Here is a 22,192-nt window from a genome sequence, read left to right as displayed (position 1 = left end):
CCCCAAAAAAACAGGAGCACCAGGTGGCTCAGTGGAAGGTGGTGATGCCACTTGGGGCATGCTGGCCCATGAAGGACACCAAGGAGGGGGACATCGGCCACCAGGTCACTGCCAGCGGCACCACACAGCCCTCCACGCCCTCTCGTGGCACCTGCTCAGCACCACAACTGTCCCTGTCCTTGTCCCCATCCTGCCCTCACAGAAATGTTCTCTGGTTCCCTGGGGCAAACGCAGTTCCATCAGGATGGGCATGAATTCCAGCCCACGCAGCAATGCCCACTCGTGCTCCTATTCCCACCAAAAGTCAGTGTAGGGCGGGAAAGCCAAGCTTCCCTCACAGAGCAGTCAGAGCAGATTTTGCCTCATTTATCCTCCCTGGCATCCACAGCTTCTCTGGGTAACCAGTGCCAGGGCCTCAGCACCCTCAGAGGGAAACATTTCTCCCCAATATCCAATCTAAACCTACATTTCTCCACCTTAAACCATTCCCCCTTGTCCTGCCACTCCATGCCCTTGTCCAAAACCCCTCTCCAGCTCTCTTTCAGCCCCAGTAGGCCTTGAAACCCCCCTTTCCTCCCCTCTCCTCGCAGGGGGGATCATGGCACAGTCCCATCCGGCACAGCACTGCCAGCAGAGCTTTGAAGTGCAGCCCTGGAAACGGAGCCTTCCCTGCAGGAATGGGAAAACGCCAGGACAGGGAGCTCTCCGCCTCCGTCGCTCGCTGGTCTGGGCAGACCTGGGAAAACGAGGCAGTTTTTTTTTAAATGGGATGTCCAGACAGGCAACAGGGTGGGTTTGCTCTGTTTTTCCAAGATCTTTGCCCTCTGGTGTGTTGCTCCAGCCCTGCAGCCAAAGGGAATAGCGAAATTCCTACCAGCGTGGGTGGAAATGGTTCCCACAGAGCCATCCCAACAGAGCCATCCCACAGCTCCCTCAAGGACCAACACCGAGGGGTTCTGAGCACTCCCAGTCCGAGCTGGACAATTCCCAGTTCGGGGGAGGTGGATGGTGGATGCACCAGCTCCTCCCGGTGAGGAGCCAAGCCCTAAACACAAACCTTCCGGAGCATCTCCGAGGAGCTCTTGGCAGAGCGAGGCTCTGGCTCCTCCACACACCCCCCGTTGAGTCACAGCTTCGTTGGTGGCCCTGGCGGCACGGGGTGGCCCAGCCCAGCCCCGGGTGTGCTCACTGGGGACCATTTTAGGCACCGGTGACAGAGGCATCAGTGACCGCGGCTAAAAATAGCGGCGTGGAAGGGACGAGATGGTCAGGCTGCTGAAACGCTGGCACGGCCCTGCTGGTGCTGATAGCGAGTGCCCTTTGCTTGTTCTCCTGCCGCCAGGTCCTCTTATCTGTCCTGCCAGCTCCGGGTGTTTCTGTCACCCTGTCACCAGCTCCCCTGCCCTGACATTTGATCCCCCTGGGATGGCTGCAGGTCCCTGCCCGGGGTTGTTGGCGCCTGTTCTGCCCTCCAGGAAGGGTGTAAAGCTGAATGCGCTGCTGAGGAGTTCCCACCTGGGATTTCTCACGGCCAACGCCACAGGACAGAGCTGGATCTGCGTGGCTCCACACACCAGGACCTGCAGGGGTTTTGCTGCACATCAGAGCACTCCTGGGTTTCTGATTTTCCTCCCTAAGGAGCTGGAATTGTCCTCCAGACCTGACATTCCCTCTGGATTATTCACCAGTTTTGGGCTCACCAATCTAGGAAGTGTCCAAGGCCAGGCTGGGCAGGGCCTGGAGTAACTGGGATAGTGGATGGTGTCCCTGCCCATGGCAGGGGATGGAACTGGATGAACTTTAAGGTCTCTTCCAACCCAAACCAGTCTGGGATTCCCTGACTCATTCTGCTCTCTGTCACGGCGATGGGGAAACTGAGGCAGGGAGGTGTCACAACTTCCCTGATGCACGTGAAGGACCAGGAGAGCAGAGTCCTTGCCCTGCCTGACCTCCCTGCCATGGTCACCAGGGGTGTCCCACCCTCACCAGGACACCCCACAAGTTCTCGGGGTTAAATCCTGGATTCGTCACGAGAAGCAGCTCCTGCTATTCAGGGCTGTGATTACCTCGGGAACATCTGTGCTGACAATTGCTGAGTGGCAGCATAATTCCCACCAGCTCTGCCTCCTCCTCCTCCTCCACGGGCTTTATTCCCAAGCACGCTGCCTGCACAGCCCTGCCGTGCCTGGTGAGGGGAAAAGCTGGGAAAAACAGGCAGCAGGATCAAAATCTAGGGTTTGCAGCAAAGCCCAGCCAGACCTACCTGCACAAACCTCCCCCTGGCTCTCCCTGATCTCAGTTCAACCCTCACAATCAAGGGCTTGGGGTGGTCTTGGCAGCTTTGGGCTTTGCCGTGGACATCCCGACCTCTCAGGGCTGCCTGGACCCACCTGGACTTCCCCTGGCGCATCCCAGCCTGGAATCTGTGCTGGAATTTGATTTTTTTTTTCCCCTCCAGGCATCTGGTGGGAGCACACAGCAGGGCTGGGGATGGGCTGGGGGAAGGCATTCCGGCAAAGCTGAACAACGCTCTGCTGAGGGCCATCCACCCCTTAAATGAACACCCATAGCAGGGATGCTGCCCCGGGGCCTATGGACATTCCTTGGCTATATTTGGTGATGGATGGAGAATTTGTTGCTTCCCCTCAGCCCATCTGTTCCCCTCATTGGCAGGGAGGAGGCAGCGCCAGGGCTGCAGTGTCGCTGCTCGGATGAAGTCGGTACTTCAGCAGCCATAAATCTCCTCTGTTGAGCTTTTGCTGCCTCCCACCTGTTGGCTGGGAGAAGATCAAGTTGACAAAAAAAGTCTCCTGCCAAGCTGTATTTTTATCCAGGGCTTCATCACGAGCCCAGGTTCCCACAAAAGCCCCTCACAAAGCAGGGGAGGCTGTTGTACCACAACACATCCCACCTTGGGAATCCCACAGCTCTCCAGTCTCAAAGCAGGTGCCTTAATCCCATTTTCTGAATTCCCTTAAATCCCAAATTCCCCTTTTTCCTCCCTGTCATCCCCACCCCATCACCATAAAACCTGGGAGGTCCCAAGCAGGGAGTTCAGGCTGTGAGAATGGAGGGAGCCAGGCTGGGACCAACACAGTTTTATTACAGAAAAACACCCCGAGGGATTCCATCAACCACCAGAGGACAATGAAGTGAAATCCACAGCAACAACACACAGCAGGGGAAGTCCAGTTGGCAGCCAGGACAGCACGAGAAGCCCTGCTGGACAATCTGGCTGGGAGAAGTGCCCAGAGATGGCACCGAGGGGACATGAGGGAAGCACACAAGCAGCAAGTCCCTGTCTTCCAGTGATGGAGGAGACAAAAAAAAAAAAAAAAAAACCCAACAAAAAACCCAGAGGAAGCCACGTGGATGAAAGCAAAAGGGACAGCCATGGTGGGAATGGAAAATCCTCCCTGCTTGGGAAGGATTTGGGAGGTCTGGCTCACCTGGGGCTTCATTCCTGAGCCCCACATGTCCCTGGCAGCAGGAGGACCCCAGCAGGGTCACTCAGACTCTGTCCCCAGCTTGCACCCAGCTCCCTGTGCAGCTGAGAGCCTGGAGGGACAGCAGGAACCTGCCAAAATCCAAATTTTGCCCCAAAACCACCACCCATTGCTTCCCCGGAGCCAACAGCATTCCCAGCCAGGGCATCCTGACCTCTCCTCCTGCCAGCCCAGCCCTGCCAACACCAGCATTCCCCCTGGATCACCCCACAGACCCTGTCCCCAGCGCTGCTGGCACCCTGCCCTGCTCCCCAGGCCTGGCTGACAATTCCATTCCTCCTGCAACATCCTCTCCCCTGCACGAGCTGCGCTTGGCTGGGCTTCCTCCATCCTCAGGAAACACCTTGGAAATGTTTACAGGCTGGGCTCACCCTCCCAGCTGCCTGAAAGGTCTCCAAGATCCAGCTCAGACCCCCAAAAATCTTGGATTCACATTGAAAAGAAGAGACCTTTCTATAAACCTGACAGATGTGATACTCAGAGACTCGTTTCTCCCAAGATTTTTTTTGTTTGTTTGGATTTTAGATCTCCCTCTGAGGTGTTTGTCACACAGATGTGACAATTAACAGTCTGTCAGAGAATCTTTTGGGGGGGAAAAAAGTGCAATTTGCTTTTCACTGCTAGAAAAGCAGGATTTAGTGCAATGAGAAAAGTCTCCCAAGCCACTGAAGGCATCACCAGCTTGGTTGTTTATATATTCCTCAAAAGGGTGATAACTCCAGCTCCAGCCTCACTGTTTGAGCTGAAACTTCCCTGGAAAGAGCCAGACACACAACTTAAAAAATTTCAGCCCATGGAGTTTGTAGAAAGCTACTCTGATAATAACTGAGCATCTTTCCTGCTCAGCCGTGGGGTGTCATGCAAAAAAAAAAAATAAAAATTAAATAAATAAATAAAGATGAAAAAAATACCCACAAGGAAGGAACAATCTTTACATTTTCCTGCCGAGTGTCTCCTCTGGGACAGAGCTTTGAGCAGAAATGTCAGCGTGATTTTCACACCAGTTTCTCTCCAATTGATTTCCCATCCTGTTTTTTTAATCAGAGATTTGGTTCTCTCACAGCATCTCTAACAGAGGTGTCTATTTTAGGAAACACCAGAGGTTTTGAGAAGCTGAGGAGAAAAAGATTATCGACTCATATGGGCTCAGCCTAGAAAGGGAGAAAAAAAAAAAAATCCTTTAATTGAAATCCCCAGGCTGAAATTCTCTGCAGATTTACCTAAATGGACTTCAGAGGATGTCCCTAATATATCAGAGCCTGCATTTCACTCAATTCAAGCCCTGGGCATCTGTCTGCAGCCCTGGGACAAGCTGGGCTTTGGATGCCTCACTGAGGTTATTAGTTTCAAGTGCTAAATCATGCAAGTGTGAAACCCAAATATAAAAACCTGGGCCAAACGACACTGCAGCCCAAAGCTCCAAGCAGGAAACAGGATTTTTTTTTTTTTTTTTTTAAAGTATGTTAAGTATTTGTTTCTATTTTTCCAAATTCAAGCTGGCAAAATCTCGGTGAAAGGACAGACATTGAGTATTTTCAGGTTGGGGAGCAGCAGCTGGGGCTGTGAAGGAACAATATCACGGTTTAATTCCAGTTCAAAGGGACAAAAATTCTGTTTCAAAGCTGCTTGGAAGGTTTTTGGGGTGCTCCCAACTTTCCAGTTCAACAGTTCAGCCTAAACACTCACTCGGGAAGCACCAAAAGGCTTCGGGAGCCACTTGGGGTTTTAAATAAATAGGTAAAACCTGCCTGGCACAAAGATCCCACACAAGGCAGACCCATCCTGGAGGGATTTTGCCTGAAGCAAGCACAGAGCTGGGAAAACACCTCCTGGCACTGAGGAGCCTCCAGTCCCACGAGGAGCAGGGACAACATCCCACTTCACAGGAAGCTTCTCCTCATCCCCCTCCTCTCTCCCTGCCCCTGACTGGGGGATAATTCCCATTCCCATTCCCACCAGCATGGGGTGAGCACCACATCGGGGTCTGTGGGATCACCCAGCCCCGCTATTTGCTGTTTGGGGTTTGCTGCTCGTCCCTCGCCGGCCGCTTGTGCTTCTGCGCCACGCCGTAGGGCACGTGGGCAGCCACGGCGCCCATCTCCTGCGCGCCCTCCACGTGGAACATCTGGTCGTCAAAGAAGATGTGGGGCCGGATTTTCCTGAGCAGAGGACCTTTGGGAGCCCCGGCCAGGAACAGAGCCTCGTCCGTCTCCAGCCCCCAGCTGCGCAGAGTCTTTAGGGCGCGAGCTCCCGAGCTGGCGGCGCTGCGAGCTGTCACCAGGTAGGTGCGGATGGGACACTCCAGCCGCAGCCCCTTGGAGTAGAACTTCTTCTGCAGCTTGCCCAGAGCCTCCAGGAAGCCTTTCAGGGGGCCCTGACAGAGTGAGAGGAAAGCTCACCGTCATATTCTGATCCCAGATCTGCCGGATAATCCCTTCTCCCTCTGCGCCCCAAAAGGATGGAGTGAGAAGAAATCTCCCTGTCATGCTTCTGATCCCAGATCTGCCCAATAATCCCTTCTCCCTCTGCACCCCAAAAATGAAAGAGCTGGGAGGATATATGATAATCCCTGTCATACTTCTGATCCCAGATCTGCTGGATAATCCCTTCTCCCTCTGCGTCCCCAAAATCATGGAGTGAGAGGAAATCTCCCTGTCATCCTTTCAATCCCAGACCTGCTGGATAACCCCTTCTCCCTCTGTGCCCCAAAAATGACAGTGTGAGAGGAAACCTCCCTGTCATCATTCCGATCCCAGCCATGCTGGATAATCCCTTCTCTCTCTGCGCCCCAAAAATGACCCCACAGCCACCCCACAGCCCACCTCACACCCCACTCTGGATCATCTGCAGAGCAGGAAGGCCTTGCAAAGCAAGTGCCTTGTAAAATCCTTGCTCACTTCTGTTACTTTGGCTAACTAAGAAAGCATTCTGGGAATGATTCAGCTAAACTAGGGGGGGAAAACAGGTTACAGAATTGTAAAACAATTATAAAACCAATCAGTGCTCACACCATGGGGTTCACAGTTGGTTATACCTGATGCTTTTTCCTGTCGTGGTCTATGGTGGTTAATGAAGCACATTTGTTGTGCCTCACAAGTATGGAAACTCATAACAAACTAACAGCATAAGAACCCTGGATTTTTGCAGTAAAATATCTTCATGCCTCTCTCCCAGAACCTCTTCCCGCCACCATCCCAGCCCTACCTGAGCCAGGGGTTTGTTCTCGTGAGCCTTTTCGTGCTCAAAGAACATGTCCAAGCCGTGCGCCTTCACGATCTGCTCCGACTCGTCCGAGAAGAGCACGGCGTCGCCGTCAAACGCCACCCGCAGCTGCTTCTCCGACACCTCCAGGTCCCTGCTGGGGCTGAAGATGGTGGCTGCGGCGATCCCTGAGGATGAGGCAAGAGGTGGCAGTTATCCCAGGATCCGTCCTGGCGAGGAGCAGAGCGAAACGTGGCGCGGCCGGGAGCGAAACGCCGCGAGGGAACGCGCCTGGCGGCACCTGCAGCTCTGCCCTGAGAGCTTCTGCAGCAAAAACAAACCCCCAGATGACAAATCGCCCTTTGCATGGGAGAATTAAGGAGGAAAAACACCGCCTGTGCCTCGGGAGAGATGTGGAGCTGGAGGAAAGGCTCATTTCTATGGAAACCGGAGGTTTTTCGGAGCAGCAGGGACGTGGGGAAAGCAAACCTTAAGTGCATTTCGGCTTGGGGACATAAATATTTGAGTTATCCTTCCTGGGATCGACCCCCTGAGGGCTCCAGGGTCCCCCCACTGCCCCTTGCCCGAGCTGGACCCCAGACTCACCCTCTTCAATGGCCCCACTCACTTTCTCGGCGTCGGAGGAGAGGTAGAGGTTGGTGTGATAAGCCTTGAGGTAACAGATGGGGCTGTTCCCTCCCGTCATGCAGAACCTCTCGATGAACAGATCTGGGGGCAAGAGGGACCCCGGGGTGAGCTTGGCTGCTCCCCAAACCCAGCCTTGAGGCTGGAAGGACTGGGGTTAATTTTGGTTAATTGGGCAGCAGCCGGAGCCCCTCCCCACCGCGCTCACCACCCAGGAAATTGGGAGAAAAGGAGAAAACACCTCCTTTTCTTGGTGCCAAGGAGAAAACACCTCCTTTTCTGGGTGCCAAGCAGCAGCAGAGCCCAAAAGCCCCCGAGGAAGCACCGAGGACAGCTTTGCTCCCCTCTCACCGTAGTGGTTGATGCTGTTGATCAAGCGAACCCCAACCTGGGCGTGGTTGTTGGTCATCAGGACGATGTCGAAGAGCTCCTCGCTGTCGGGGTAGAGCTCCCGGAGCTGGGTGTTCACTGCCTCCAGAGCCTGCAGGGACAGGGGGTGGTGTCAGCCAGACCCCCCAGGTGTGGCACTGACCACCCTCCCCACCCAGCAAAACCCTTCTGGTCACCAAAACCCTTCTAGTCACCAAAATCCCCAAACCACCTACACCCCGAGCCAAGCTGGTGTCAACTGGGATAAAAATAAATTCATTTTTTGGGAAAAAAAAATCCACCTAGCTACTCTTCTCTTTCCAAATACAACAGCTTATGAGTTATTAAATGAGAATAAATCAGCTCGAAGTGGTTTTTTCAAGCAATCAGAAAAAAGTCTCGCCCCACAGAGCTGATTAATTTATTCATTGGGAACAAGCTCCAGCACCCAAAACTGCACTAACTGGGGCAGGAGGGAGAAAATATTTTTCAAGCTTGAAATGCCTCCTTTCAACACGTCAGAATTAGAAATTGGCCGACTTGGTAGTAAAGCTAAACTCAGCCAATTTACAAGAATAAATAAATGGGAGCAATAATAATAATTTTAAAAAAAAAGATGATTCCCTAAAGGGAAACTTTAGATGTGATCCAAGGAGATGATTTGTCCAATTCTTGGGCTCAGGATGGAAAATCCAACCCTGGGAGCTCAAGATGGAAATCCAGCCCATCACTTTTTGGGAGGTTTTTTGCCCTCTCTTGGCTCTATGGCTCCATCCCACCCTGCAGCTCTGCCCTCTCCCCAAAATTTTTGGGTGACCTTGACGAAGGGGAAGGCAGCCCCGGGCAGGAAGGGCTCATTCTCGTGGTCCAGCTGATATTTCACATAAGCCTCCACGCCCTGCTCCGTGTAGATCTTCTGCTCCTCCTCCATGCGGAACAGAGCCCGCGAGGACACGGCGATGGTGATGGCGTTTTCGGGTTTGGGCTGCGGGAAGAGAGGAGAAATTGGGGAGGCTGATGGTAAAACTGGGCTTACCTGAAATAGAGGCCAGGCAGAGTTAGGAGGATGAAAAGCAGATTAATTTAAGGAAGGTTTTCGGGTGCATTCAGGGCAGACAGAGCCTGCTTGAGAGGCTGCACCCAAAATGGACTACCAGTCATGAGTTCTTCATATTTTATAAGTTTTGTCTATTTTCATATCGAACCTTAATCCTCCAATTACACCTTCAGGTCAATTACCCCAAGTTTGCTCCCCCAATTCACTGTGTTTACATCTTTTGGGGCTCTGAGGCAGCAAAGTGTCCTTGGATTTTCCAGCTGAGCAGAATTGCTTTGTCTAAAATTCTGGGAACAGAGTTTTTTAGCATTTTATATGCAGCCCAGGGCTACACACCAAAACCACAGACACACCAAAAATAGAAGCCAAAAACCCTTAAGGCATCATTGGGACACCTCAGATCCCATTCCCAAGCCCTCCCGCTTCAAACAGGATCCCAAACCCCGTGCAGACCCCGGGAGAAGCTGCTCAACCCCACGCAGGAGGAATTTGTGTGGCTTTTCCCACCCCCCAGCCGGGAAAAACTGCTCTGCGGCTGAGCCAGCTCCACATCCCGTGATGCTGTCCAGATGTGACAAACAGCCCGTGCCAGCTCAGCTCCTCCAAACACTCCACACAGCTCTCGTGGGTGGGAACATGACAAACAGGTGGTGCAGGCAGTGATTTATGAGTCATTATTATTAATGTTCGAGGGCTTGATCCAAAACCTGCTGAAGTCAACCGGGTGCCTCCAGAGGGACTTGGCAGGGACAGAGGGGACAGAGGGAAAGTCAGGCCAGTCTTGACCCCCAGCCGTCCTCCCTCTCCCCTCGGATGGCAGGGAGGGTGTTAATCCCTGTCACTCACTGACGGGACGAAAATAAGTTAATTACAGATGGCCAATGAGAAATCCTGCCTGCCAGGACAGCAAATCCTACAGAGGGACAGTGGCACAGGGAGTCCTGTCCCCTAGAGAGGAGTCCAGGGAGCAGGACAGGGCTCTGGGAGCATCCCTGTGACACCCAGCGCTGCAGGAACACCTCACCCCCTGCTCCTCTGTGGTTTTCAGGATCCTCCATGCCGTGTTATCCGTGAGTCATCCCCGTTTGCCCAGGGTGGAGGTGCCTCCTCCAGCTGCTCTGCACACCCAGCTGCTCCAAAGTTCAAGCTGCCACCCTGCCCAGGGCTGAACTTTGCAGGAGCAGCGCCTGGCAAGGCTGAGGTGTCCCATCTGGGCTGGGGATTTGCTCCCCACAGGGCTGGGCTGGCCCTGGGGTTTGCTCTGCCCCCAGCCCGGCGGGGAGACTCGCCCAGGAATGAGTCAGTGGAGCCTCCATGCCATTCCCAGCACCAGCTCCATCCCAGGCAGCTCCCCAAAGGCTGCATCCATGCCCAAAATCCCCCAAATCCCCAGCAAAGAGGTTAAACAGCAGATGAGACACCGATTAGCTGGGGCTGAGAGCATTGCTGAGGCCACAGGGATCTCTCTCCCAGTGTCTGCAGAGGAAAAAGGTTCCATTTGGAAGTGGATCCTTTGGGAAAGCAAGGGGAAAACCCCCAGGACAGGCAGGAGCTGATCCACAACACCAGCACAGCTCCAAGTGAGCCACAGCAGAGTCCCCAAGGAGTGTCAGCTATTAACTGGTCACGGGCCAAGCCTTGCCACTGCAGCTCATTAATTAATAACCCTGGTGACATGGGCCATTTATTAGCTGAAAATATTAATCACTCTGAAAGGTCTTGGGACATCCGGCCATTTGCTGGCTCCATCCTGCTCCCAAATCCCCGCAGTGCTGAGCTCCAGGTGTTTGCTCCCTGATCCCAGACCAGGGTCAGCCCTGCAGGGAGATTCCCAGGAGGGAAAACAGGTCAGCAGCCCAGCTGTAACAGCGCTGAGGTGTTTTCCAGGGGCTGAGAAGGATGTTTGGGGCCACAAGGCAAGCCAGGTGCCCGGAGGGAATCTCCATCTCCCTCTGCCCCCGGCACACCTTCAGCACCTTGCACAACAGCCCTGGCTGCTCAAGGTCCCTTCCCCGGTGCTGAAAGCCCTGCAGGAGGTTCATTTAAGAGGCAATAAACACTGCAATAAAAATAACCATCAGCTCGAGGCCTGACTCTGCCCCAGCGTGGGCTGCTGGATCCCCAGGTGCCTGCGGGCAGGAAGCCTCTGGGAATGGGACCTGCCAGGTCCTGCTGGCTCCTGCCGAGGAAAATTTGCACTTTTTGGAGCACTTGGGGCAGGAAAGTCTCACCGCGGTGCTAAAGCAGCTCCGGCTGGGCTGGAACGGCCCTGCTGCTCTCTGGGAAATGCTGACATTTGAAAAACGAGGCGATTCTGCTCTGCGAGGAGAGATCTGCATTTTGACATTTCTTTGAAGTGGAGGTTTCGTTTGGAAGCGTTCCCTCCTCGAGGTTGTTTGGATGCCTCTCCATCCCCATTAGCGCTGCAGATGGTCATTACAATGCTCAGAAATGAGCTGTAAAAAGCCTCAGGAACCACAGCACCTCAAATCCTCCATCAGAGAGCTGCAAACAGCCCACCCAGCCCCACTTTCCCCCAGAAACTGGGGAAATCACACCCAGAAATTGTGATGTTTCGAGGCAAACCTTTTCTTTGGCAACAGGAAGTGTGTGGCTGGGGTGGATTTGGTCCCACAGCCCCCATCCCACTGTGGCCTCCTGCTCTGGCTGCCCCAGCCCTGGAGGGTTCAGGCTGAATCACAAACTCTCTTTTCCCCTCGGAGCAGCATCCAAGGTCAGCCAAGGTCAGTTAAAGCTCATCCAGCACAAGTCCAGGCTCTGCTCGGCTGAATCCAACTGAATTTGCTGCCTGGGGGTTCATGGTGAGCTCCTCTCCCTTCCCACGGGAAGGTCAGCTCCAGCCCCATCCTGAACCTCCAGCAAGAGGTTAACGAGGGGTTTAAGAGGAGTAAAGCAGGGCAGGGTGGGAGATCCCAATCCCATCCCAATCCTGGGTCCATCCCTAGGGTCAGCCAGACAGGAAGGACAACCAGGGACATGTCCCACCAGCCCAGCTCTCTGCAGAGGAACCTCAGCCCTTGGCATGGCTCTGGGTGTCCAAACCCCACAAAGGCCAAACCCCACAAAGGCCAAACCCCATCTCAGAAGGGTAAGAGGCCTTTCCAGCAGGCTGCAGCTCCATCAAGTGCAAACCCCACCACAGACCCCAAACCCCACAGTTTTGGGGTAAAGGTGTGTTTCAGGAGTGACTGGAAACAGCCCAATTTTCCCCCTGCGGACCCAACAGCTGGCAGCCTTTAAATCGCTGCTCTAATCAGCTGTAAATCCTAAGCAGCCCCCCATGGATTAGAGGCAGGCATTTGGAAATCCCACAGGCTCCTGGGATGTGCAGTGGGACTGTGTCCTCCTGAGAGCCACAGGTGCCCACGGTGGCACCCAGCAGATTCACTGCCACCCCTCGAGGCCACCACTGCCACCATTCTGCACCCCTCGGCCCTTTTGCACTGCCTGGGGTTGAACCTGCTGGACCTAAAACCCTCTGGAGGAATTCTGGCAGCTCCAAGTGCTTCCCTGGATGCTGCAGGAGACCAAATTCTAGCGATTAATTCAATATTCACCGGTGGATTTTGGTCACGGAAAGGGAAGAGGAAAGGTTTGCTGCAGGTCCAGCATTGTCCCCATTGCATCCCAAAAATCAGGCCCAGGGTGAGCCAGAGGGGATGAGCAGTGTGCCCTGAGGAAGGGAGCCAGAAGCCCAGCTCCCCCTGACCCCGGAGAGGCTGGGGGACATTTCCAGCATTGCTGGAGGGTGACAGGTCTCATCGCTGACCTTTCTGGCAGCAGCGAGGCCAGAGCAGCAGTGGGAAGAGCTGGGAGCACTGCAAAGTGGGAATGTCCCCATTACCCACTCCCAGCCAGGAATTAGATTCCCAAAATCACCTTTTCTCCTGCCACCTCGCAGCTCCCACAGCTCTCCCCTGCTCCTGTTTGGCTGAGAGGACAGACAGACGACACCAAACCCCATTTCCTGCACGCCTAGAGGAGCCCTGGGCACCCTGAGCCCCCTGCTCGGGATCAGATTAAAGTTCAGCACGACGGCTGGGGTGGTTCTGAGTTTTCCAAGATTATTTATACTGTGGAAAAGCAGCAATCCATCACGGGCTGACAGCTGCCTGGCTGAGGGAGGGCAGCTGAGCTGGCTGCCTGCGGGCACCGAGCCCCAAAGCTGCCCCAGCAGAGGACCACAGCGCCTGGCATCACCCCCAGCCCCACACGGAGGGGTGGCACAGCGCCTGGCATCGTCCCCAGCCCCACACGGAGGGGTGGCACAGCGCCTGGCATCACCCCCAGCCCCACACCGAGGGGTGGCACAGCGCCTGGCATCGTCCCCAGCCCCACACCGAGGGGTGGCACAGCGCCTGGCATCGTCCCCAGCCCCACACCGAGGGGTGGCACAGCGCCTGGCATCGTCCCCAGCCCCACACCGAGGGGTGGCACAGCGCCTGGCATCACCCCCAGCCCCACACCGAGGGGTGGCACAGCACCTGGCATCACCCCCAGCCCCACACCGAGGGGTGGCACAGCGCCTGGCATCACCCCCAGCCCCACACGGAGCCCAGCTCCAGCATCTGAGGATCTCCTGCACCTCGGTTTGCAGTGTGAGCAAAGCACATCGCCGCCCCGTGCCTCAGTTTCCCCAGCTGGACAGCCGGGATGGGCTGCTGGTCACCGAGCTGGCGGAGGGGAGAGGAAGAGGAGGAGCCTGGGCTGCCATCCATGAGCAGAGCACGGCGTGAAAGACAAGTGGCTCCATCCTGCCGCCCAGCCAGGCTGCCCCTCTCCCCGGGAAGGGCAGCGGCGACGTGAGCTGGCAGCAGCTCCAGGAGCGAGGGTGACAGTCGGGTCCCCAGCAGGGGAAGCACAGGGGCTGCTCCGCTTGGACATGTCCCCTCGTGGAGAGCTCACACAGAGCTGTGCCACCAAAGGTGCCAGCTGTCACTGTCCCCGACCTCGCTGTGGACAGAGCCGCGCGTTTCGGTGTCCCACAGCCCCGGGGGTGGCTCTGGCTGTGGCTGGAGGTGTCACAGGCTGCAGGGACAGGGCCAGCCCGCTCCGGGCACAGCCGCCAGCCCTGCCAGGCTGCCAGCCCCGCACCGTCGCCGATATTCCGGGACACTGCCGCACTTCCAGGCGCTCCCATGCTCAACCCCGGCAGGCTCAGCCCTCGTTAGATAACGCAGGCTTTCCCTCTAATCTCCCGGAGCGGGGGAGCCTGGCAGGGGCAGCTAGAGCCCTTGACACCTCTCTGCCCCTGGGCTGTCCCCGGCTCTGTCACTGCCGCCCCTCCCGTCCCTGGCAGGGCCTCCCGCCTTGGCGCAGGGGACAGGCAGCTCATGGGGCACCGGGCACCCTGCAAGGACACCTCAGCCCAGGAGGGACCCAGGAACACCGCAGGGACCTGCAGGATCCCACAGAGACCGGGGGGATCCGGAGAGACCCCTGGCGAGCGAGGGTCACCCAGGGATGCCACGGAGGAGTGGGGACACCTAGGGAGAGCCAAGGCATCCCCGAGGAGCTGGATGGAGGCAGGGGGTCAAAGTAACACCAGAGACACCCAGAGGGACCCCGGAGAGTCTGGAGGAGATGGGGAACATGGAGGGACCCCACAGCACGTGCAGGAAATGTGGCACCTGGAGGGACCCCGGAGAGCCTGCAGGAGATGGGGCACCCCAGACACCCGCGGGGTTCCGTGGGGGAATTCAGGCACCCAGGAGGACCCCAAACATCTGCAGGAGATGGGAAACCTGCAGAGCCCCGGGGGCACCGGAGGAGACGGGCCAGGCGGGGCGGAGGGGCTGCGTCCCCCCGGGGCAGGGAGCGCTGCGCGGCACCTGGGGGGCTCTCACCGATTTGGGCTTCTTCTTGGGGGCGAGGTTGTCGTAGAAAGCCTTGGCTTCGTCCCAGGGCCGCCCCGGCGCCCCGGCGGGACCCGGCGGCTCCATGGCGCGGCGGCTCCGGGGCACCGGCGGCACCGGCGGCTCCGCTCCGTGCGCGGCGCTGGCTCCGCGCGTCCCGGGAGCTCCCGGAGCCGCGGCCGGCCCGGCGGAACGCGCTTTATAAGGCATCCCATGAAGCTCCGGGGTTTCAGTCCACCGGGACACGGATTAACCTCTTCGGGACCGAGAGCTCCTCGCCGCCGCCGCCGCCGCGCTCCCCCCGGCGACACCGCGGAGCTGCGGGGAATTGAGGAGGAAACTCCCGCTGCAGGGCAGAGCCAGCCGCGGGGGCAGCGAACCTTCGGGAGAGAGGGGAAGGGGCTGGGGACAAAGGTGCCATCAGTAGAGCCCCGCGGGGACACGGAGCAGGAGGCGGTGGGGCACCCCTGGAGGACACCTGCTTGTCCCAAGCGGCGGATTTGGGGTTTGGCCATCCTTGGAGAGCGTGAGGGTGGTCAGGGCTGGGATTTGCAGAGGATGGAGCAGCCAGGGTGGTGGCAGCACGGTGGCACAGAGGGGTGGTGGGACCCTGCTCCGTGCCAGGGCGACCTGTGCCCCCCGCTAATTAAGGGAATGAGTGTAGGTGTTAATTAGGGCTCTCCACTCCCGCGAGTGCTGGTGAGAGAAGTCACAGAGCTGGGCGTTCAGCTCGGGATAAAAGTTCCACCACGACCAGCAGATCCCCAGAAACCCCTGGGGAGCAGGGAGTGAACCCCAGAGAGCAAAACCCATCACCAGGAAGGGGCAAAGGATGAGGGATCTGACTTGGAACAGAGCAGCTCCTGGGGAGGCCACAGAGCCCCAGGACAGAGGGTTTTACCCAAATCCATGTATTTCACCCAAAAAAAAACCCTTCCTAGAATCCACAGCCTTGGGGACACCCATGTCCCCATCCAGCACCACCCCAGTGGCACAGAGACCCAAGCAGGAGAGCAGAGCCAGGGAAAGCTGTGAGCAGAGCTGGCTCCGGGAATCCCAAACCCTTTGGGAATCCATCATTTCAGCCTCACAGACTTCCTCTCCCCAGGGCTTTTGCATCTCCCTGCTGGGAAACACCTGAGCTTCCTTCGGGGTGCCCCCAGGGAAGCAGGAGCTCGGGAGGTCCCAGGATCACCAGGCTATTCTTGGAGCTCTCTCTCGAGCTTTTGAGTCGCTGCCCTTCCAGGCAGCAGCCCTGGCATGTCCCCAACTCCCACAGGGTGGGACAACCTGCCCCGTTCCCTCTTCCCCAGGCTCTGCAAACCCACACGCACACTCCTGGAAAGCACAGCCGCCCAACCCGAAGTGCAGAGCTCTGCCCTCAGCAGCACTCCTAAAAATACACTCCCTGCCGGTTTTTGGCACCCTCCCGTCCCCGTGCTCGGGTCCTGGCAGATGCAGGACACACCACAGGCTGGGGATTTGTAGATCCTCCTGGGATGGGGTGAGCTGGGAGCCAGTCCTGCCTGATTGATTACAGAGGAGGATTGAAATTTGGTGAGAGCTCCTTAGCAACAGTCACTGTCTGTGCAGGCTGCTGAGGGAGAAGAAAGGCCACGGGAAAATCTGTGCGGGGAAGATGGGGGTGGAGAAAAGAAGGACAAAGATTCCCTGAGAGCAGGGCCTGGTTGGTGGCAGATGGAGCCCAGGACAAAGCCACCCGCCCTGAGGGAAGGGCACAGCTCCTGGTGGACAAATCAAACCCGTTTCCAGTATTTTGGGGTTCTCCCCACCCCAAAAGTGGCATTTCCTTCCCCAGAGTTGCCTGTAGGACTGAAGGGTTTCAGTTCCATCCACCTTCAGGGTTTCCCAGCCTGAGCCCCACCGTGCTGTCCCCAGGGGTTTCTCCATCCCTTGGCGTGTCACAGACTGAGGTGAGACCCCTAAACGATGCCCAGGAGTGCAGTGTTGTCACCTCAGTGTCCCCAGCCAGCTGCCCCCCAATAAACCATCCAGGGGAGGACACACCACACGCGGGGAACAGTTTATTTGTCCATTAAAAAAATAGATAACAACTTCACCATCTCCTAACAGATATCACAGCCATCAACACCACAACGTGCAGACTAAACACCAACCTGGGACAATATTCCTGGCCTGGAAAAGCAGAGGTGGAGGAGCTAAAGATGGTGCAACACCCTTCCCAAGCCCCCCAGCATCCTGGGGCCAGCACTGGCCCTCCAGGCAGCCTTCCAGGGAATTGCCAGTGAAGGAGGGACCAGGAGGTGTATTTGGGACTTTCCAGCCTCCCTGGAAACATCACAAGCCATGGAGGGTGGGGGAACAGCACAAAGGGCACAGAGTTGGTCTGTTAGGATCAGAATGGAGCAGAGGGGGAAAGCAGGGAGAAAGCATCAGGGATTTGGGAACAGCTAGCCCTGGCCAGGCAGGACACAGCACTGGCTGCAGGGTGTGCAGCTCCGGGATGGGAGAGGGTGGGTTGGGCTGACAACACTCAGAGCAGGTTCTGCCCTCGGAGGGTGTGGAACGTGGAGGGGCAGCAGGAATGGAATGTGGCTCATGCCTGGGGAGGAAAAAACCGGGATTAAAACCATCACAGGGGGCAGAGTTTGGAGTCCAGCCCTGAGCCCCAGGGCTCTACTTTTGCATGTCACACTGCAGGAGCAGGACGATGGAGGGGTCACTCTTGGCGGCCTCCTTGAACTCCTCCAGGGAGATCTGGTCATCCTTGTCCTTGTCCATCTTTGTGAAGATCTTGTCCACTCGCTGCTGGGGCGTCAGCCCGTCTTGGTTCATCCTCATCATGATCACAGTCCCCACCATCTTGTAAATGGCCTGGAGGGAGGTGAGAAAAGCAATGTTGAAAGGAAAGAAGATCCCAGGACAAGGCAGGGGACAAGGACAGGATTGCTGCTCTGTTGGGACTCATTTCTATCAGATGCACATCAAATACCTCTCAGACAAAGCTCTGGGTGGGAAAACTTTTATTTTTTGGTGCTAAAAGGGATCCAATATCTATGAAAAGCCTGGAAAAAGCAAACAACCCCTGCTGATCCAAAGCACAGGTACCTCAATGATCTCCAGCATCTCCAGGCGCGTGATCTTCCCGTCCCCATCCAGGTCGTACATCTCAAAGGCCCAGTTGAGTTTCTGCTCGAAGGTGCCCCTGGAGGTGACAGACAGGGCACAGATGAACTCCCTGAAGTCGATGGTGCCATCGCCGTTCTTGTCAAAAGTACGGAAAGCGTGCTGGGCAAACTTGGAGGCATCACCATAGGGGAAAAACTGCAGGGAGGAGAGGAGAGAGATTGAAATGAGGAGGGGTTGGCTGGCTCCTGAGGTGCTCCAGCCCCCCTGGCTGCACTCAGACCCCCAGCTGGAGCCCACCTTGATGTAGAGCTGCTGGAACTCCTCCAGGTTGAGGATGCCGGTGGGGCAGTCCTTGAGGAAGCCTTTGTACCACTGCTTGAGCTCCTGCTCACTGAACTCCGTGCTCCTCACCAGGTCATCCAGCATCTCCGGGGCCAGCTTGCTGCTGTGCTTGCCCATGGCTGCCCCTGGGAGGGAGAACACACAGCAGGAGTGGAGAGGGATGGTTCTCCCAGGCCCTGCTCCACCCTGGCAGCTGGCTGATCCTGCATTCTGCTTCCCCTTGATCCACCTGGCTGGTGGGTGTCCCTGCAGGACAGCGGCTGTGGCACTGGAAATGTGGCTGTGGCATTGGAAATGTGGCTGTGGCACTGGAAATGTGGCTGTGGCCTTGGCTCCTGGAGGTGTGCAGGAGCTGGCCCTGGGGTAGCCAATCACAGCAGCCAGTAGTGTCACCTCCATCCCCTGGGCTCGCTTTGGGCTGCAGGAAAACACTCAAAAAAGCAACTGAAAATCCAGAACTCTTCCCATGACCTTTACCAGAGCATGACCATGGAATTCTAGAATGGTTGAGGCTGGAAAGGACCTCAAGGCTACCTGGTTCCAGCCACACTGCCATGGGCAGTGACACCTTTCACCAGACCCTCTCTAAAGATGAGACAACGAAAACTCTGCCCTTAAAGGACATCAAAACCTCCCTGGCACCATCGACCTCGCAACATCCAGCAATGCCCAAGCTGCTCATGGCCAGCCCGTGGTGGGGACAGGGTCTGGCCAGGGGGTGCCAGCTCAGGGAGCCCTGGCACGGCCCTGGCTGTGTGGGCAGCGAGCAGAGCTCGATACACACCATGCTCTCTCCCACGCAGCCTTGGCTGCCGGCGCCGCTCAGCCGGAGCAGCAGATGGTTCTCCGGGAGCTCCTGGAGCTTCTCTCTCCGTAAAGTTGAGGAGAAGTTCACTTGGAGCCCAACCAAGCAGCGTGTCCTTTCAGAGATCTGATGTCCTGGCCATGTGGGCTCGGGGGCACTGGGGGGACCTGGGCTGGGTGATGTGGGGTCCCTCGTGCTCCCTGCCAGCCCTGCTCCTGGCCAATCCCACAGGCAGTGGCTTCTTCCTGCCCCATCATCCCACCAGCATCTGTCACCGTCTGCCGCGGCAGCGCTGAACCCACCAGCTCTGGCAGGCAGAGCCCAGGGAATGTCCAAACTCCCACGGAGCACAAGGCTTCCCCAGGGACCCCAGCTCAGCTCCACCAGCCCCCCAGCACCACGGGCTGGTTCTGAATTGCTGGGGTTGATTATAAACCGTGCCAGGCACTGTGCATGGCCAAACCTGCCATGATCCACACCTCCCTCAGGAGGATGCAGCCCCTCAGCACACCTCAGCCTGCCAGCAGAGCCAGCAGAGCAGCCAGGACTCCAGAGCAGCATCCTTTGGTCCACAGTCCTCAATTTTCTTTTCCAAGCACTACCAGCCATGTCAGGGCAGGGAGCAGCACCCAGCGGGGCCACCCCACACCCCAAAGCACCAATATCAGCATGGACCAGCGGCTGCTGGCCCCAAAACAGGGCAGAGGGATGTCACTGCGGGTGTCCCCTGCAGGGCAGCGCAGAGCACCCCAGCCTGCAGCAGCACCCCAGGGAGCCAGAAAGGGGCTCGGGGGATGGATGGAGGTACGGGGATGCTCGGGGGATGGAGGGGGCACGGGGATGCTCTGGGGATGGATGGAGGCACGGGGATGCTCTGCCCGCCCGCAGGATGGGATAGCTCCGGGCCGCCTGCCCCGACACCCGCTGGCAGCAGCTCCGGGCGGCACCTGCCCCGACGGCGGCTCCGCTCCGGTGAGCCCGGTCCCGGCCCCGCGGGTGCGGCTGCAGCCCCGACGGCCCTTACCTGTGCTGCGGCGCGGGCAGTGGCGGCTCGGCGGGGCCGGGCGGGGCGCGGAGCCGCTGCCGGTACCGGTACCGGAGGGGCCGCGGTCCAGCCGCCGGCTCAGCCCCCGCCGCTCCCGCCCCTCTTGTAGCCGCGGGCCCCCCGCCCCCCCGGCGGCCATTGGCTGGGAGCGCTGTCAATCAGCCGGGAGGGGCCGCGGGGTGGGGGGCGAGGTGGGATGATGGGGGTACCGGGATGTTGGGAGGGGAAACGGGACCGGGATGTGGGACCGGGATGCGGGGGGATGTTGGCGTTGGGATGCCGGGGGATGCTGGCCCCGCACTGGGGACACTGGGACACACCAGTGGCCCTTCGCTTGGCAGAGCCACAGCTGAAGCGCCGAGGAGAGAGGGACAAGAAAACCACTTTGATCTCCAGAACCGAACGTGGAATGTTTCCATGGAGATCGCCGAGTGCTTTTCCCGGTGACCTTGGCATCCTGCTGGGATCCCAGTGCCACCCGGGCCTGGCCGCAGCTGCCAATCTGCAGCCGGTGGCCACTGGATGAAGTGTCCAGCCAGCCAGGGCTGCTCCCCATCCCATCCCGTCCCTAGGGGGGCTGTGGGGTGCTCAGCCCTTCTCCACGGCACCAGCTCTCCGGTGTGCCCACCCTGACTGCAGGGGGGGCTGCGTGAAGCAGCAGGAATTGCCCCAGCTGAAGGTGTGACAAAAACCCACAAATATCTACATCGCGGGGGCTGAAGGGCTCTATCCCCCCTCATCCTGCGGGTGGGAAGGCTGGGAGCCCCCATGGCTGGATGTGACATCCTTGTGCTGTGTCCCCAGCCTGGGCTGGACCTCACCCGGAACGAGGTGATTCAGCCCCGCGGATTTTGGGTCACCTCCGCAGCCTCTGCTGGGCACGGGACGTGGCTCGGTGTGGCCCCAAAGCCTCTCCGTGAGCCTCCCCGAGAGCTGGGCGGGATGATCCCCCCGGCCCCGCTGCTAGCTCTTGGATGTTGAGTAGAGAAGACATCAATTAACGGCTCTGCAAACCGCCCGTGCCCGGGGTGCTCAGGGGGACTGAAAAATTAATGAGGGCTTAATTGAAGCAGCACGGGCTGCCAGGGCTGGGAGCAGCCCGGCTCGGCTCATGGGAAGGGGATGCCAAAGGGGTAGGGAGAGGCTGGAAGAGGCAGGGGAGCTCCGGGATGCCCTTGGGATGAGGATCAGGGTGACAATGTGGTCCTGGGGTGGCATTTTTGGGGCTCTGACACCCCAAGCGGTGGTGCTGGGATGATGCCTGAGGGTCACGGTGGGCTGACCGCGCTGGCAGATCACCCAGCTGAGCCCAACACCCCGAGACTGGGGCACCCCAAACCCTGGCAGGAGCACAGGTTCAGCTGGGATTGTTGGCCGCGGGTTTGCAGAGGGGACAGCAAGGTGTCTGAGGGGGACAGGAGCTCTGTGACAGCCCTTCCCTGCCCACTGCTGCAGCTCCCACCCTCCGTGTCCCCCGGGGGCAGAGCTGCCAGGGCCCTGCCGGTTCCTAACCACCTCCCCATCCAGCGGCTCCGCGGAATGCAAAGGGCTGCAGCTTCCCCCAGCGGCTACGGGCTGCAGCAGCACGGCCCGGGGCTGTGCCCGCTGGGGACACCGCACAGCCCCGCTCTCCTCGGGCTGCTGCAGCCCGATCAGCCCCCCACAAGCTGCTGGGGGCTGCGGGGAGCGGGAGTCACCGCTGCTGATCCCAGAATGGTGACAGCTCCTGTGCCACTGCGCTGTCAGGTCACTGGGCTGTGACACTGGCACTGCTCAGGGTGGCTGGGCCACCGCTCTGTGACTCCCGGCACAAATGTCCTTGGAAAGGAGTGAGGAGCTGTTGTCACCCACGCCGTGTGCCTGGGGGACACCTCGGGATGCCACTGGGCAAGCTGGACCTGTGGTGGCCATAGCACTGGGGCTCCCTCTTGATGTCCCCAATGTGATGCCCAGCGCTGGCCTGGAAAGGGGGGAAGTCAGGGCAGAAAAGCAGAAATAGCCCAATTTTGGGTTTCTGTTCCTCCCACATCACCCCTGAGGGATCAGCTCTGTGGCAGTTCATGCCATCCAGACCCATCCTGGCCCCTGTCCTGGGGGAGCTGGTGGGGCAGAGGGTGCTGCCTGCCCAAAACCGCGGTGCCACCACATGGGCCTGGTCTGTCCTCGCTGCCGTGCTTGTCACCTCCCCGGAGAGGGGACCCGAGGAAGCAGTGCCACCCATGGGCTGGGGCAGGA

The 22,192-nt window shown here is 58.0% G+C and overlaps 2 protein-coding genes across 2 annotated transcripts; both read right to left on the bottom strand.

Moving 5' to 3' along the window:
- Positions 1–3,083: 3,083 nt before the first annotated feature.
- Positions 3,084–14,879, bottom strand: NT5C1A (5'-nucleotidase, cytosolic IA). Its single transcript, XM_085081269.1, has 6 exons — positions 14,646–14,879; positions 8,539–8,706; positions 7,704–7,833; positions 7,314–7,436; positions 6,711–6,895; positions 3,084–5,880 (listed from the first exon to the last, which is right to left on the bottom strand). Exons 1-6 carry the CDS (start codon positions 14,862–14,864, stop codon positions 5,512–5,514), a joined length of 1,194 nt encoding a protein of 397 aa, XP_084937395.1. The 5' UTR covers positions 14,865–14,879; the 3' UTR covers positions 3,084–5,511.
- A 1,805-nt stretch (positions 14,880–16,684) lies between these two features.
- HPCAL4 (hippocalcin like 4) lies at positions 16,685–20,065 on the bottom strand. The gene is made up of 4 exons (XM_085081144.1): positions 19,937–20,065; positions 18,063–18,232; positions 17,745–17,960; positions 16,685–17,510 (listed from the first exon to the last, which is right to left on the bottom strand). Exons 2-4 carry the CDS (start codon positions 18,222–18,224, stop codon positions 17,313–17,315), a joined length of 576 nt encoding a protein of 191 aa, XP_084937270.1. The 5' UTR covers positions 18,225–18,232; positions 19,937–20,065; the 3' UTR covers positions 16,685–17,312.
- Positions 20,066–22,192: the final 2,127 nt, after the last annotated feature.

Source organism: Lichenostomus cassidix, chromosome 23 (assembly GCF_008360975.1).
Source record: "Lichenostomus cassidix isolate B80296 chromosome 23, HeHo_3.0, whole genome shotgun sequence".
NCBI lineage: Eukaryota > Metazoa > Chordata > Aves > Passeriformes > Meliphagidae > Lichenostomus > Lichenostomus cassidix.
The sequence above is the reverse complement of the archived record's forward strand: the minus strand, read 5'-3'. Positions and strand labels throughout refer to the sequence as shown.